This window comes from Colletotrichum destructivum, chromosome 11 (genome assembly GCF_034447905.1).
Source record: "Colletotrichum destructivum chromosome 11, complete sequence".
In the NCBI taxonomy this organism is placed as follows: Eukaryota; Fungi; Ascomycota; class Sordariomycetes; order Glomerellales; family Glomerellaceae; genus Colletotrichum; species Colletotrichum destructivum.
In genome coordinates this window covers 764996-777440 of record NC_085906.1, presented here as the reverse complement: position 1 = coordinate 777440, position 12445 = coordinate 764996, and the positions used below count along the sequence as shown (strand labels likewise).

Sequence of the window (12445 nt, the reverse complement as noted above, 5' to 3'; positions counted from 1 at the left end):
GGCAATGATGCCTTTGTTAGCCCTTTTGTAGTCTTCCATTCGATCGGCATGTCTGGCCTTAGCCAAGGCAAGCTCGTTGACGAAGTTCTCGGCTTCAGGGCTTGGTTCAGTAAGACGGGGCCTGATGTTCACCACTTGTTGGTCTGGATCTATATAGTTCCAGACCTCATGGATCCTAGCCACCAGCTTGAGGTTTCCGTACCATTTGGTCCAGTCAGCGTCAGAAGTCAGCTTCTGAGTGACCTTAGATGACTCCATGGTTGAGGAAGAGGCAATTGTAGCCTTGTGGGGTTGTATCGATATCGTTAGGATGGATCGATTGCCTATAGAGAGGCAGAGTTGTTGCTTCCGTTGAAGCTGAAGATCCTGGCCTGTGTGGCTGCAGGATTGGCGCTGGCCAAAGGAGACTGAATAGTCTCAAGAGTTGCAATGCACTTGATCGATTGATGCTGTCTGAGTGACAGGTCCTTGCCTCTTGGCTGAAGGAATCAATCAAGACGACAGTTGCTAGAGTCGACTGGGCTCATAACTGACGGTTAGTCAGGGTGGCCAGCGGAATATGCATATATGAGTGAGCAGAAAAGAGTGTCTTATTCGTACTAAAGAGTGGATGGGATCACCACAGGCTTGTGGGCCTAATGCTATCCTAATAACTGTTCCAGAGCTAGGGCCAGGTGGAAATGACAGGCTGGCCTGTTTAAGTACAGTCAGACCATCCTGGATGGGTTATGTCCATGACTCGCATAGAAGCATGCATGGATTCTGTCATGCGACCTCAGTGAGAATGGGGCTAGTTGGCACGCAATGGGATAGACCCATAGTCACGACAAGGATGTCCTATCAATTGACGTACTTTGACAGTTTTCTGCAACGCAGCAGCCGAGAAAATCCTGAGTTCAACCGTATCTCGAATTTTTTCTTTCCCTGTTTGCTCTTTCCGCCGCTAAGGCGAAGCCGCTGACGCTGTCATTATCTCATTGACTGCTGCTGAACGTCAGCAAAGCCTTCGTGCGGAGTAGAGCGGGGGGGAAAAACCCCCTAGGAATCCATTTAAGTTGGCCAATTGGTGTTCAGCCTCTCTTATGCTCCTACTGTCAATAATCTTTTAGTAATGCCAGAGGTACCTGTTTTCTCCATCGACACATAGAAGCAGGTTATAATTCAGCCAAAACGTGTGCACTGGCTAACCTGCGGAGTGCAAATGGGTAGTTAGGTGAGCCTGGGTCCACTGACGTTGAGCAGCAGTCAATGGGATAGGAGCAGATGCTCAGGTTTGTAGCTGACAAAGGGAGACACTTGAAAGGCAGAGTGACCCAAAGCAAGTTGTGTCACGGTCAGCAGCCTATTAACAAACAGACTGGCAGCTAATGACGATGAGGTCCAGAAACTGCCGGGGGAGCGAAATTCAGAACGAGAGTGTGGACAAGCAGCATGAGACGCAATGTGGAATGCTTACTTGGTCACTTTGTAGAAGCAGCCATCAGGTTTGCATTCTTTTTGTTGCGTAGTTTTTGTTCTTCCTTTCTTTTATCAGACACTATTCCATCCCATTGCAGCATTCTACTCGCTGTATACTCGATCCCAACGACCGCAGATCAGTACTGTTGTACAACCTACGTGGCCTAGTGCGGCATATCCCTTCGTCCTTGGAATGTAGGGCTAAGTATTTATCTACATAACTAGCCACAAAGCTCCCCCTTGCAACTGCAGCCAAGCTGCTCTTCGCACCCTTGGTTACAGTCTACCACATAAGGTTCATTAGAATAAATACGTTCGTTGGATAGTCATTAGGCTACTGCTTACAGCCGGTACATCTTTTGTTCAAATCTCGATATACGGGATTAGGGCTGATTCCAGAATCAACTGAAGGCGCTGCCATGCCAAAGGCAACCAGCATGCTAACTAGAGCAATGATGCTGGAATTCAACTGCATGGTGTAATTGGAACGACAAGGTGTTGTCTTGGTACAGATTCGAAAGAGTGTTTTGCAACGCCGGTGCATGTGTGAAATTGCGCCCATAGACAAAAACGACGAAGGTGGGAGAGTATTTATAAGATGTTGTCAGGCCAGCGAGGCAATATTGTGTAAATTGACCTAAGGAGATAAAACGAATGTGATACTGCTAACGTGGCCGAATATCATCTTTATCCAGCTTTGGCTTAGTAATGAATGCACCGATACAAGGATAAACCTTATATCTGCCTGACAGAGAATCCCTCAATCAAGCACAACAACCACTCTTTGATCAATGAACCCAGGTGTATTGCATCGAATTGACATCCATTATCTAACAGAAGATCTGTCACCCCGCTTTCTGGCCATAGCTGCAGATAAGAAGCGGCCAAAACCGAGTAGGAATCAATCAATCAATAAGGCCTCTTAAGCCAGCGAGGCAAAATTGTGTAAATTGACCTAAGGAGACAAAATGAACGTGATGCTGCCGACGTGGGCAGATATTATACGGTATCTCGCCCTATTTACTCCACTGCTCGTACGTTTACCATGGGAGCGGCCCATTTCGACTAGAAAACGTCGCATTGACTCCATCAGGCCCCAAAGTCGCCAATTGAACTGCTCGGACTGCCCCTAGTGCAGCCTCATTTGGTGCGTTATACCCAGTCATGCTGGTGGCACAGTGGCCAGGGCAGCAGATATTGAATTTCCAAGAATCATTTTCTCTATGTCTTGTGGCTAAGGTCAGCGCGGCGTGGTTGAGCGCCGCTTTGCTCGAGCCGTACTCGATGTAATCCTTTGCTTGCAGGCTCAGGTCTGCCCTGATGGCGAGACTTCCAAGCCCGGAACTGACGAAGACAATGCGTTTGACCTTGGTAGAATTGCGAAGAAGCGGTATGAAGGCTTCAGTGACGGCGATCGTCCCAAAAACGTTGGTGTCGAAGACAGTGGTGAGTCTCTGTCTGATTGAGTCCTCCGGTCTGCCTAAGAGGATAGCGGCGTTGTTGATGAGGACATCGAGGTGACCAAACTTGGCTTGAACTATATCAACGGCTGATTTGATGCTGTTGTCAGAGGTGATATCGAGTACAAGGGGCTCGACATTCATCCCGGCTGCTTGGAGTTCTGAAGCTGCTTTTGTAATGGCGTCTTGCCGCCGCCCTGTCATAAGTATGTGATAGTCTGGATGTTGCGAAGCCAATTGTTTGACTATTTCGTAGCCAATGCCCTGATTTGCCCCAGTCACGAGAGCGATCGTTGGATCTGTGGACTCTCTAGACATCTTTCTCTCGGCCGGTGTTCTTGGATACTCTGTTTGACTCTCTGCGGGAAATGGGGCTTCCCCACGGTGTAGTGTCGTTTCACGTGTAAATAGTGAGAAACTTGAGATTCTAATTATTCAAGCGAGATAATTGAAACCAGATTGATGTCGTCCGCATCACATGACGTGAAGCGGATCCTTCTGCCTTTTAGTTTCGCGACTCTGACCAGGATGCGGGGAAGGCCAAACATAACATTGCAACTAAATTTCGAGCTCCCAAAGCTTTATCTTTGGGGGACGAACAACGACAGCCAAGACCAAAATTAGTCAGTGTTGGCTAAGCTTTGGAAAGAGAGTTTGAAGCCCAAAGTTTATCGCCCTTGCCCAATGCTGAAACCCATTCAACCAATGCCGAGGCACCCGAGTATTCTGGGCATGCTACAGTCCCAACAATTTCCGGCCCAACTGAATACTGCCCGTATCTGGAATCCAAAATTGTTGGGAATTGTAATTTCTCTTAGATTAGTGCGGGGGTTTCCCGTGCCATTGCTTAGAGAGCAAACATCATACGACAGCACGGCTCTACAATCGAACATCAACCGCGTCGCAAACATCTACAACAGCGAGAACGAGATTTTTGAAATCGGAGCAAATACAAGCGCCACAACACGATTTAACCGGTCAATTGGATAGCCTTTTGCCCGTCGTGAAGCCCATAGCGACGCAGGCATCATGGCAACCCCATGGCCCAAGGATCAGCCCTGGCCAACGCCATACCGAGAGCACGCCGCAGAACTAAGCACATATCTCCAGACAGCACTGAAGTCGATCGACATAGCAAACGGTCAACCTATCCAGCCTCAAGGAGTCAGGGCCGCGTTTAGCGGGACCCTAGCACTCATAGTCAAGATACAGAACATCCCCGACATCGGTCACGTCCACCAGGCGATTGAAGATTTGCGGATGGAGACAAAGGCAGCCAATGAGAACACCACCCGAACCACAAGCAGCATCAGAATCACAATCCAACAAAACACAGCCGAAATCAAGGAGAACACAAGCACTAACAAGGACACTAACACAGCCGCCAAGGAGGCGCTGAAAGCCAGCGATCTGACGGTCAAGATGGTGAGGGATATTAAAGCACTGGGACCGATGAATCAGGGGAACGCTGCACAGTACTATGCTAGTGTAGCCGCCAGAGGAGGAGTAATAGCAAGCATGCATAACCCACAGAACCAAAGACCGTCTCAAGTTCAAACCCTGCGTGAGGTCATCGTAAACGTAAGAGACCCTATTACCATTGCCAGCATCAGAGCCATGAACCCCTGTAATCTCAAGGCGCAGGTATTATGCGCATTCGAGGCCCTTTGCTTCGCATCGCTGGCATTTGGGATTTTGTTTGCCGCGGCGAATCTTTTGGGAGCTGCAAGCGTTGCAGGACTTGCGGATTTTGCGTCTTTTGCGGTTATAGCCCGTGTCTTCTGTTGGAGTTTGTGTCGACATTGTCTGTCAGGACAGGTTGAGTACGGAGGTCTGATATGGGTAGGTTGGACTGTATACTAATTCGATGTCCGTTGCACAAGGGATGGTTTAGCTATGATACCTCTTCGATAGCTGAAGGGGGTCCAAAGAGAAAGTGTCACTTGGCCACTGCATGTACTCAGTGCCTATTGTCGAGTACGGGTGATATACTATCTCAAGATGTAAGTCAAGGGGATGGGGGGTGAGGGAGCCAGAACAAGAAGACACGAGGCTCATTCTGGCCGTTGAGATCTCGACGTTTGCTGAAATCGAAGAGTGCTAAGAGTACAAGTAGAGCGTTCTATATCGGCATCCCAGTTGAAGGCTTCGGCTCGAGTCAAGCCCATGCTCTCCTAGAAAGTTAGCTGGACGTGGGCCATCATGATGTGGGAAGTCAGTGGGTCAGTTGGTTTTCTCGAAAAGTCAACAATGGTGAGTCAGTGTAAGACTATGAAACTGAGGATCTTCAAAGGGGCGAACAGATGAAGAAATGGAATACCGTACAGCTGAAGATTCCTGGACACTGTTAGAGGCCGAATTTCAAAGCAAAAGGCCGCCAGAGCAAGCCGGCGGGAATTTCCTCTCGCAAACCAAATGAGTAAAAACCCACAGATTTGAGAATGAATATGTGCGAACTTCCTATCGCGATGAAAATAAGTAAAAAGAAACAGAACTCAGCGCTAACGCGTGTTAAATTCTTCTGCAATGCGGATTAGGGGAAGCTTAAGGGCACAGGCTAGCGGAGTTTGAACTGATAACATCCCTCAATCTTCTTCTCTCGCCTCTCGACAATGGAGATCTCTTTGTGATATTGACATGTACTTGTGTCTTTCAGAAGCCTTGCTAAACTGCTCCTGCGGGGAGGCAAAAGACGTAGATCATCTGGTCTACTGCCCGGCTACCTTGGCGAGGAGGCAGCAGTAGCCCATCCTCCACCCATCTGGTCCGCTCAACCCCATAGGACCTATGGGATCCCTTGAACGATACTTCAAGGGACTAATGACTGACCCAAAGGCTTTGAGGCCTTCCTCGGCGTGACAGACTTCTTCCGGAAGATCTGTCCACGCTACTAGGGAACAGGCTTCGGCACAGGATCTAGACAGCCAACTGAACCCTCATAGGGAATAGACGGGAAGCAATGAATCTGGGGAACCAGCAGGAACCAGGGACAGATAGAAGGCATAGTAGCCATCAGGCAGGATTTAGAGGACAAAAGGAAGGGCGATGTATAAAGTACGTAGTCCTAGCCCACAGCTCTCCACGCCACATACCCTCCAGGAGGTCTGCAACAAGGGTTCCACCCTTGCCGCCATGGCGTTAAATACAACAACAACAACAACAACAACAACAACAACAACAACAACAACAATAACAACACCGCAACAAAACAACACCTAACCCCAACCGTATTAAAGTTTACTTAGGGCCACAAGGTCCCTGCTCGTCACCCTGTATCACGTTTGCAAGAGCCATCGGCCTCGTGTTAGAAAACAGAGCCATTGTATTGTGTGAGACAGATCTCAAGACAACGAAAATTTCCTGCAAAACTATGAGGTGATTTAACTACCACCACCGCGATAATAGAAGCCTCCACCACCACCACCACCACCACCGGAGCCGCCCCTCCCGACACCACTTACAACACAGTGCCCTATAGACGGATCACACTGTCTCTGAGGTGACCTGCGCCCAAAGCCGCCTTTGACCAGGCCAGACTCAGGGTACCCCTCGGCTTTGCGGGCAACAGGGTCGGCGGCGTCGAACTTGTCCTCGGCAACTATGTTCCCTAGCTGTAAGTCCTCGCCGTCGTGCTCAGCGAGGAAGAAGGCGCCTGGCGGTCGAGTACCATCGCAGTTGGCTTGAGTGACCACCACACCAGCGTTATCAGTGCAGTAGACCTTGGCCTCAGCGGCGACGGCGAAAAAGGCGGCCGTTGCTATCTGAAGACCGGGCAGGGCGATATGTTGTGACTTCATTGTTATGAAGATAGCTTGAACCCTTGTGAAGTTGTAGTGAAAGTAGAACAAATTGGATTGGGAATAAAAGCAATTGTGACAGAAGTGGACAAAGAACTGCTGCTGGTTATTATAGCGGTAGCTCGAACAGGCTCTTTAAACTTCCCAATCGTGGCCTGGAATCTCTGCAATTCACATGAAACTCCCCGAAAGAGACAAATGTCATCTAGATTTGCAGAACCTCCCGACGTCCATAATTACAGTTAACCTGAATCGCCTCGAAACAAGCTTGGGAACTTTAGATAATAAGCATCGCCTTTTCCTTCGCCTTTTCTGGTACAGTATACCGTCATCGGTTTGTTTCATGGGAGGGAGCCATCTACCATTGTTGCCACGGAAGTGGAACCACGATGAACTTGATTTCACGTTGTCGGCCATTAATTACGGGTTTCTGTGCCGAAAAGCGATTCTCCGGCGTGGTTCTGCCGTTTTGTGATGCCTAATTCCTGACTGCGTATTGGCAAGGGGGGTCGGGAGGTGTGGCTCTGTGCAGCTATTTAATGCATCCCGGTTTGGTGAGAGCTGCAATGTCAACGGCAGCAGAGACCACTTCTACACCTAGGCCATTATCATCATCCATGCGCAGATGTCTTGCAAAATAAGGTGAGAAGGCTAGCTAGAAAGTAAGGGGGAAAGTTTGAAGACTCAGAGCAGGTTCGGTAGATGGACTGAAAGTGAGTTCGTGTTCGCCGAGTTTCACAACCCCAAAAAGAGTTTGCAAGTGCTGATAACTTTTTCTTTTGCAAAGAGAAAAGCCCGGCCAGTCGCATGGAATTTTGCAACTTCGCTCTCGGGAAAAGACGAAGACCAATGGTAGCTATCTCATGTACACACCTCAGTGGGGTGGAGATGTTAGTTTCTGAGTAAATTTTGTCTTGCACGGAGACAATTATTTAAGATTTGACGTTTGCTTAATGTAGTGGTTGACGCATAAGACTTAACTCGTGTCATTACACGAATTTCCCAGAGGTTGTGTCGCTAGAATACACGCCTCGGCTCACGGTCACCTTCCCAGAGTCTGATACAATGACAGGGCGAAAAAAATGTTTGACAATTCAAGAACGATTTGTGTATTTACACAAGACAGCGAACAATCAATTAATATTCAACTCCGCAGCATCACTGAACTAGGAGTCGCAGATTGTGGATGGTCGATCGGATATCACTGGAAAGAAACGCAGGACCAGCTTACTCGTTAATCGCCCCAAACTAGACATGAAATGTTATTCAGATGAGGAATGAGTTGTCGGTTGCCTAAATTGACTCAAAATGGCAATAACGCCTACCTCTTCCCCGCATGGCACTCTTCCGCGCACAGAGAGAACAGCGAAAGTCGGCAACAAGGAGGTCTACAGTTTTGAAAATCACAAGCATTTAGCCTTCTTCCGGCGTAGATCCTATTCTACAGTTAGTGTCAGAATGATTCAATGCAGGCCGGGAACCGAGAAATATCCCGCATTGATCCTTCAGTCTCTGGGACGATTCTTGGGTCACGTGGGCATGAAGCTTGAACTGGTAAATAGTCGGCCTCGTGGGGCTGCTGAGGACAAGCGACAAGTAGATGCACCAAGTAAACGCATATCCGCCTCGGTAAATAACTTGGGTTACCTTGCCGTACCAATCCTGACCTTCACACACGCAGTCCGTTTTGTTCTTCCAAATATCTCAGACCTTCAACCGGACGTCCGGATACAACAGTCGATCAGGAAACCGAAACAAAGAAAAGAAACAAAGGGGAAATGCGCCGTGTCCCTGTGAAGAAGAGGGCCAATGCCACGCGTCTCGTTCAGAGCCAAGGCCTAGTCTTTGCCGACCTCGTTGCGCCTGGTGCCTCGGAGCCCTACTGGCCGGATGACCGATACTACTCGTTTACTCTTGAAGAAATCACACTTCTCGAGACTGCCGCCAAGGATGTCTTCGCAATGTGCTGCGAGGCGACTGACTACCTCGTCGAGCACCCTGATATCGTCATCAAGAAAATGGCTGTCCCCGCCTTCGCGCTCAAGCAGATCAAGGAGTCATGGGACCGCGAGCCGACCTGGGGCAGCATCTACGGACGCTACGACATATGTTTCGGCGGTTTCAATCATTCAGACCCGAGGCTGCGCGTACCGAAGTTCTACGAATTCAACGCAGATACGCCAACGTCACTTGTCGAGGCTGCCTCCATCCAATGGCTGTGGCTGGAACAGACTGGCCACGGCAACGATCAGTTCAACAGCATTACCGAGAATTTGATTGAAGGGTGGAAGCGCAATCTCACCATTGTTGAAAAGGAGCTAGGCCATAAGCCTACCGTTCACTTCGCTGTCGGCGAGGGGGAGTCCACAGGCGAAGACGCAATGAATGCTATGCTCCTGATGGATACGTGCCAACAGGCAGGCTGGGCCACCAAAGTCCTGACCGTGGAGGAGATCTCTCTATCTACAAAAGAGGATCGCTTCTACGACGCGCAGGGCAATCATATCGACGTCATTTTCAAGCTCTATCCGTGGGAGTTTATGATCAACCAACCTTTCGCCGAAGCTTGCTTCAGGGACATGAATAACATCGGCAAGCGCGACAAGGATGACAACTATATTGGTGGAACGATATGGATTGAGCCTCCGTACAAGCTGCTGTGGAGCAACAAGACGCTTTTTGCCATCCTCTGGGAACTATTCAAGGACGACCCGCGGTCCAAGTGGTTAATCCCGACTTACTTTGACAACGAAGTGCCTGAGTCTCTGACCAGCTTTGCGCGAAAGCCGATCTTTGCGCGTGAGGGCGCTGATGTGGTGCTGAAGAAGGATGGCAACTTGATCCAGGATGCATCTACTGGATGGTACGGAGCAGAAGGATACGTCGTTCAAGAGCTTGCATTATTGCCAGACTTCAAAGACCTGCAGAACAAGTCACATTACCCCGTCCTAGGGCTATGGATGGTGGACGGCGATCCGGTGGGAATGGGCATCCGTGAGGACGAGACGCCAGTAACTACAAACGCCTCGGTCTTTATTCCACATTCCATCGAGAACGGGCCCGTCAGTTACCAACGGCATCAGGCTCCTGATGATGAAATGATCGAGCATATTTTCAGAGTCGATGCGCTCCATGACCAGCTTGAAGGAGAGGTAGAAAATGAGCTGATAAGCTACATCAAGAAAGTTGTACTCTAACAGGTTTATGTTCTTAAGCGAGGCAATGAGGGGCGATTTGGCGATTTGTCGATAGGTTTGAGAAAAAGAAAATGCATACTCAGTCATATAAATCGGTAAATAGATCCGACGGCCTGTAGTAGACCGTCAGCTACCTCGACGGTGCCAGCGCATGGGTTTGAAATGGCAATCAAACCAACATGCATGTAGCTTGAATCGTCTCAGGGAAAGTTTTCCCAGGTTCTAGCCGATAAGTTCCCATGTTATGACTTGTAAGCTCCTCAGAAGGGCTAATTGAAAGTTTGTGGATTTGAAACGAGTTCAGACTTTGGGTGCATTTGCTCGGTCCGATAACGTAGGAGCTTTCCAGCAGTCGGTGGAGTAAGGTAAGCGAGCACTTGTATCTTAGTTCAGACAAGGGACACCCATTAGGTATTGGACGTTATATTGAGTCCTTACGAAAGCCACAGTTCTTCATCACCTAAAGAAATGATGCATCCAGTAGTTCGCTCTCAGCAGAATCTGAATCATATCGTCGACCAAACAGGGCAAAATGGACTCAAAGTACGCTGAAATACCAACAATGCATGAAGGAGACGCATCAATAGGAAGAGAAAGAACTGAACAGCCTGTCCACAACGCCGATTACGATGTATCGAAAGAAATTCTTGACTTGCGACGGGCCGTACGCAACAGAAACCGCCTGCTTTTTGCATTAACGCTTTGTTCTCTAACTACAATTGCCATGATCCCTATGCTCCACGGCTTATTACCGATGTGGAACACAAGTTCAACAACCACATCAGTTTTGAGTGAGGTGAACGGTCTCCTTCCTATTCGTAAGCCTTCCTTGGCTAGTATCGAGCTTGTACGGTTAGCTGAACTGAGGCTTGACAGTGCCATATCGCGAAATGATATTCTGGAACGACTCGACTTATACACAAGAGCATAGCATAATGAGACACGAGCCCCTCGAAGACGTGTTAAGGCGGATAGATGAGACTTGGAATTCTCTAATGCCCAGTGAGTCTCCAAATGCTTCCCAAACAACAATCTAGGCCAAACGAATTTCAAAGGTTCTAACACATTATTTTGGCGGCAGCGAATAACGGCTTTGTGCCGATTCCACATCCTGAAAGATATAATCTCCCTCCTCAGATGTTGGACGGAGATGACAAGCCCATGGACGACTACAGTGTCTCAGTCTATCATCAACTACACTGTCTGCATGCCATACTACGGTCTTGGGTGGCGTATTTCTACGGCCAGGAGCAGAAAGACCTTTTTCCTTCGCACATTCTTCATTGTTTCGACTACATCCGCTTCGGACTCATGTGTGGCATGGATATGGCCTTGGAAGGTGGCAACGCCGCTTCCATCGCGGCAGGGCAACGATGTGGCACATTTGGGCTCGGTACAACTCATGTTTGCCGCGACTGGAACACACTTTATCAATGGATGGAAAAGAAGAACGTCGCGAAGAGCAACAAGCGCTGCTGAATCTCCGTGTTATGTTGGGAAGCTTGTGGTATTTGACCACGGCCGCAAAGGAGGGCCTGCACCTTATCAACCTCATCTCAGCCCCAGCCCCTAGGTAGCTCCCTCTTCCCTTCGTCACGCAGAGTAAAGATAGCAATAACAACATTATTATCCCGTTTGCCACCAAAATTACCGTATACGGTATAACAGAGGCTTAGTGGGTGCTTTTCAGGCCTCTAAAACAGCAAAACTGCAGCAGATCGAGTTCGTTTTATTTTTAGTGTGAGTTTTCTTAGATGACTGACATGGTCGTAGTGGCGATGATGAGTTAGTCAGCGGTGCAAGCGATCGTTCGGCAACTGGCATCTTTGCGGCTGCCGAAGCTGATAACGCCCGGTCAGCTGCAATCTCATTGATGGTACGTAACAGTAATGAATTGTGAATGCAAATAAGCGGGGGTATGACAAGGGAATGCACATGGCCCATTAATACTTCAGATTCAGAGGTGTGTCGGTGTGGGTTTTTAGGTGACATGCATTAGCGCTGGCAGGATGGTGGGCCGTGCAAAGTCTGTCCAGGCCCCAACCAAGAACAGGCATTTCCTAGGAAACCTACCAATAAACCTAATTTCGACGTCGAATGCGGCAACTGTCGCCTGCGACTTTCCGTATTCGCGGACGCGTAACACTCTAATTGCACAGTCAATGATTGCTTGGGAGGTCATCCCGCTAGTTATCCTCCTCCCTATTCCCTGTACAAACTCCATGCCCACATGTCCCTAAGCGTACCTTTTTACTGTATTAACATCTTAGAGTCGGTCTTGTTAATTTGCCTGTCGCCGCAAACTGCGGTTTTTGCCTCGATTAAGAAGGCGTTCGATAAGGTTTCGGCAGTAGACACATGCCGAGTCTTCCACCCCCGCCCGGGTCCCACAAGCAAACGCAGAAGTTGGACATGGTTTTGCACTACTGCGACGACCCGCGTCTCCGTTCAACTGTCTTTGTCTGGAATCTGTGGCGGAAATTAAGGACACATTCTAAGAGTGTAACGTGAATCACAAGCGAGTGAGACACGA

At 48.9% G+C, this 12445-nt stretch overlaps 6 protein-coding genes across 6 annotated transcripts; 3 read left to right on the top strand and 3 right to left on the bottom strand.

Moving 5' to 3' along the window:
- Positions 1–1478: 1478 nt before the first annotated feature.
- Positions 1479–2090, bottom strand: CDEST_15354 (uncharacterized protein). Its single transcript, XM_062931510.1, has 2 exons — positions 1804–2090; positions 1479–1741 (listed from the first exon to the last, which is right to left on the bottom strand). Exons 1-2 carry the CDS (start codon positions 2018–2020, stop codon positions 1680–1682), a joined length of 279 nt encoding a protein of 92 aa, XP_062787561.1. The 5' UTR covers positions 2021–2090; the 3' UTR covers positions 1479–1679.
- Positions 2091–2446: 356 nt separating this feature from the next.
- CDEST_15353 (Putative short-chain dehydrogenase/reductase SDR, NAD(P)-binding domain superfamily) lies at positions 2447–3443 on the bottom strand. The gene has a single exon (XM_062931509.1). The coding sequence runs from the start codon at positions 3234–3236 to the stop codon at positions 2499–2501; it is 738 nt and encodes a 245-aa protein (XP_062787560.1). The 5' UTR covers positions 3237–3443; the 3' UTR covers positions 2447–2498.
- A 504-nt stretch (positions 3444–3947) lies between these two features.
- Positions 3948–4428, top strand: CDEST_15352 (uncharacterized protein; the record flags this gene model as incomplete). Its single annotated transcript, XM_062931508.1, has 2 exons — positions 3948–4343; positions 4423–4428. The coding sequence occupies 2 exons, from the start codon at positions 3948–3950 to the stop codon at positions 4426–4428; spliced, it is 402 nt and encodes a 133-aa protein (XP_062787559.1).
- Positions 4429–6298: 1870 nt separating this feature from the next.
- Positions 6299–6805, bottom strand: CDEST_15351 (uncharacterized protein; the record flags this gene model as incomplete). The annotated part of the gene is made up of 1 exon (XM_062931507.1): positions 6299–6805. The coding sequence occupies exon 1, from the start codon at positions 6713–6715 to the stop codon at positions 6299–6301; it is 417 nt and encodes a 138-aa protein (XP_062787558.1). The 5' UTR covers positions 6716–6805.
- Positions 6806–8334: 1529 nt separating this feature from the next.
- CDEST_15350 (Putative glutathionylspermidine synthase, pre-ATP-grasp-like domain-containing protein) lies at positions 8335–10025 on the top strand. Its single transcript, XM_062931506.1, has one exon. It carries the CDS (start codon positions 8494–8496, stop codon positions 9910–9912), a length of 1419 nt encoding a protein of 472 aa, XP_062787557.1. The 5' UTR covers positions 8335–8493; the 3' UTR covers positions 9913–10025.
- A 362-nt stretch (positions 10026–10387) lies between these two features.
- CDEST_15349 (Putative mycotoxin biosynthesis protein UstYa) lies at positions 10388–11605 on the top strand. The gene is made up of 3 exons (XM_062931505.1): positions 10388–10730; positions 10789–10914; positions 10994–11605. Exons 1-3 carry the CDS (start codon positions 10445–10447, stop codon positions 11389–11391), a joined length of 810 nt encoding a protein of 269 aa, XP_062787556.1. The 5' UTR covers positions 10388–10444; the 3' UTR covers positions 11392–11605.
- Positions 11606–12445: the final 840 nt, after the last annotated feature.

Bases quoted from the DNA above. Each gene is read 5' to 3' on its own strand.
- CDEST_15349 (XM_062931505.1), top strand. From the start codon at position 10,445: ATGGACTCAAAGTACGCTGAAATACCAACAATGCATGAAGGAGACGCA. The intron at 10,731-10,788 runs GTAAGCCTTCCT...GAGGCTTGACAG, and splicing joins GAACGGTCTCCTTCCTATTC to TGCCATATCGCGAAATGATA. The intron at 10,915-10,993 runs GTGAGTCTCCAA...TTTTGGCGGCAG, and splicing joins TTGGAATTCTCTAATGCCCA to CGAATAACGGCTTTGTGCCG.
- CDEST_15350 (XM_062931506.1), top strand. From the start codon at position 8,494: ATGCGCCGTGTCCCTGTGAAGAAGAGGGCCAATGCCACGCGTCTCGTT.
- CDEST_15354 (XM_062931510.1), bottom strand. From the start codon at position 2,020: ATGGGCGCAATTTCACACATGCACCGGCGTTGCAAAACACTCTTTCGA. The intron at 1,742-1,803 runs GTAAGCAGTAGC...CTTATGTGGTAG, and splicing joins GAACAAAAGATGTACCGGCT to ACTGTAACCAAGGGTGCGAA.
- CDEST_15353 (XM_062931509.1), bottom strand. From the start codon at position 3,236: ATGTCTAGAGAGTCCACAGATCCAACGATCGCTCTCGTGACTGGGGCA.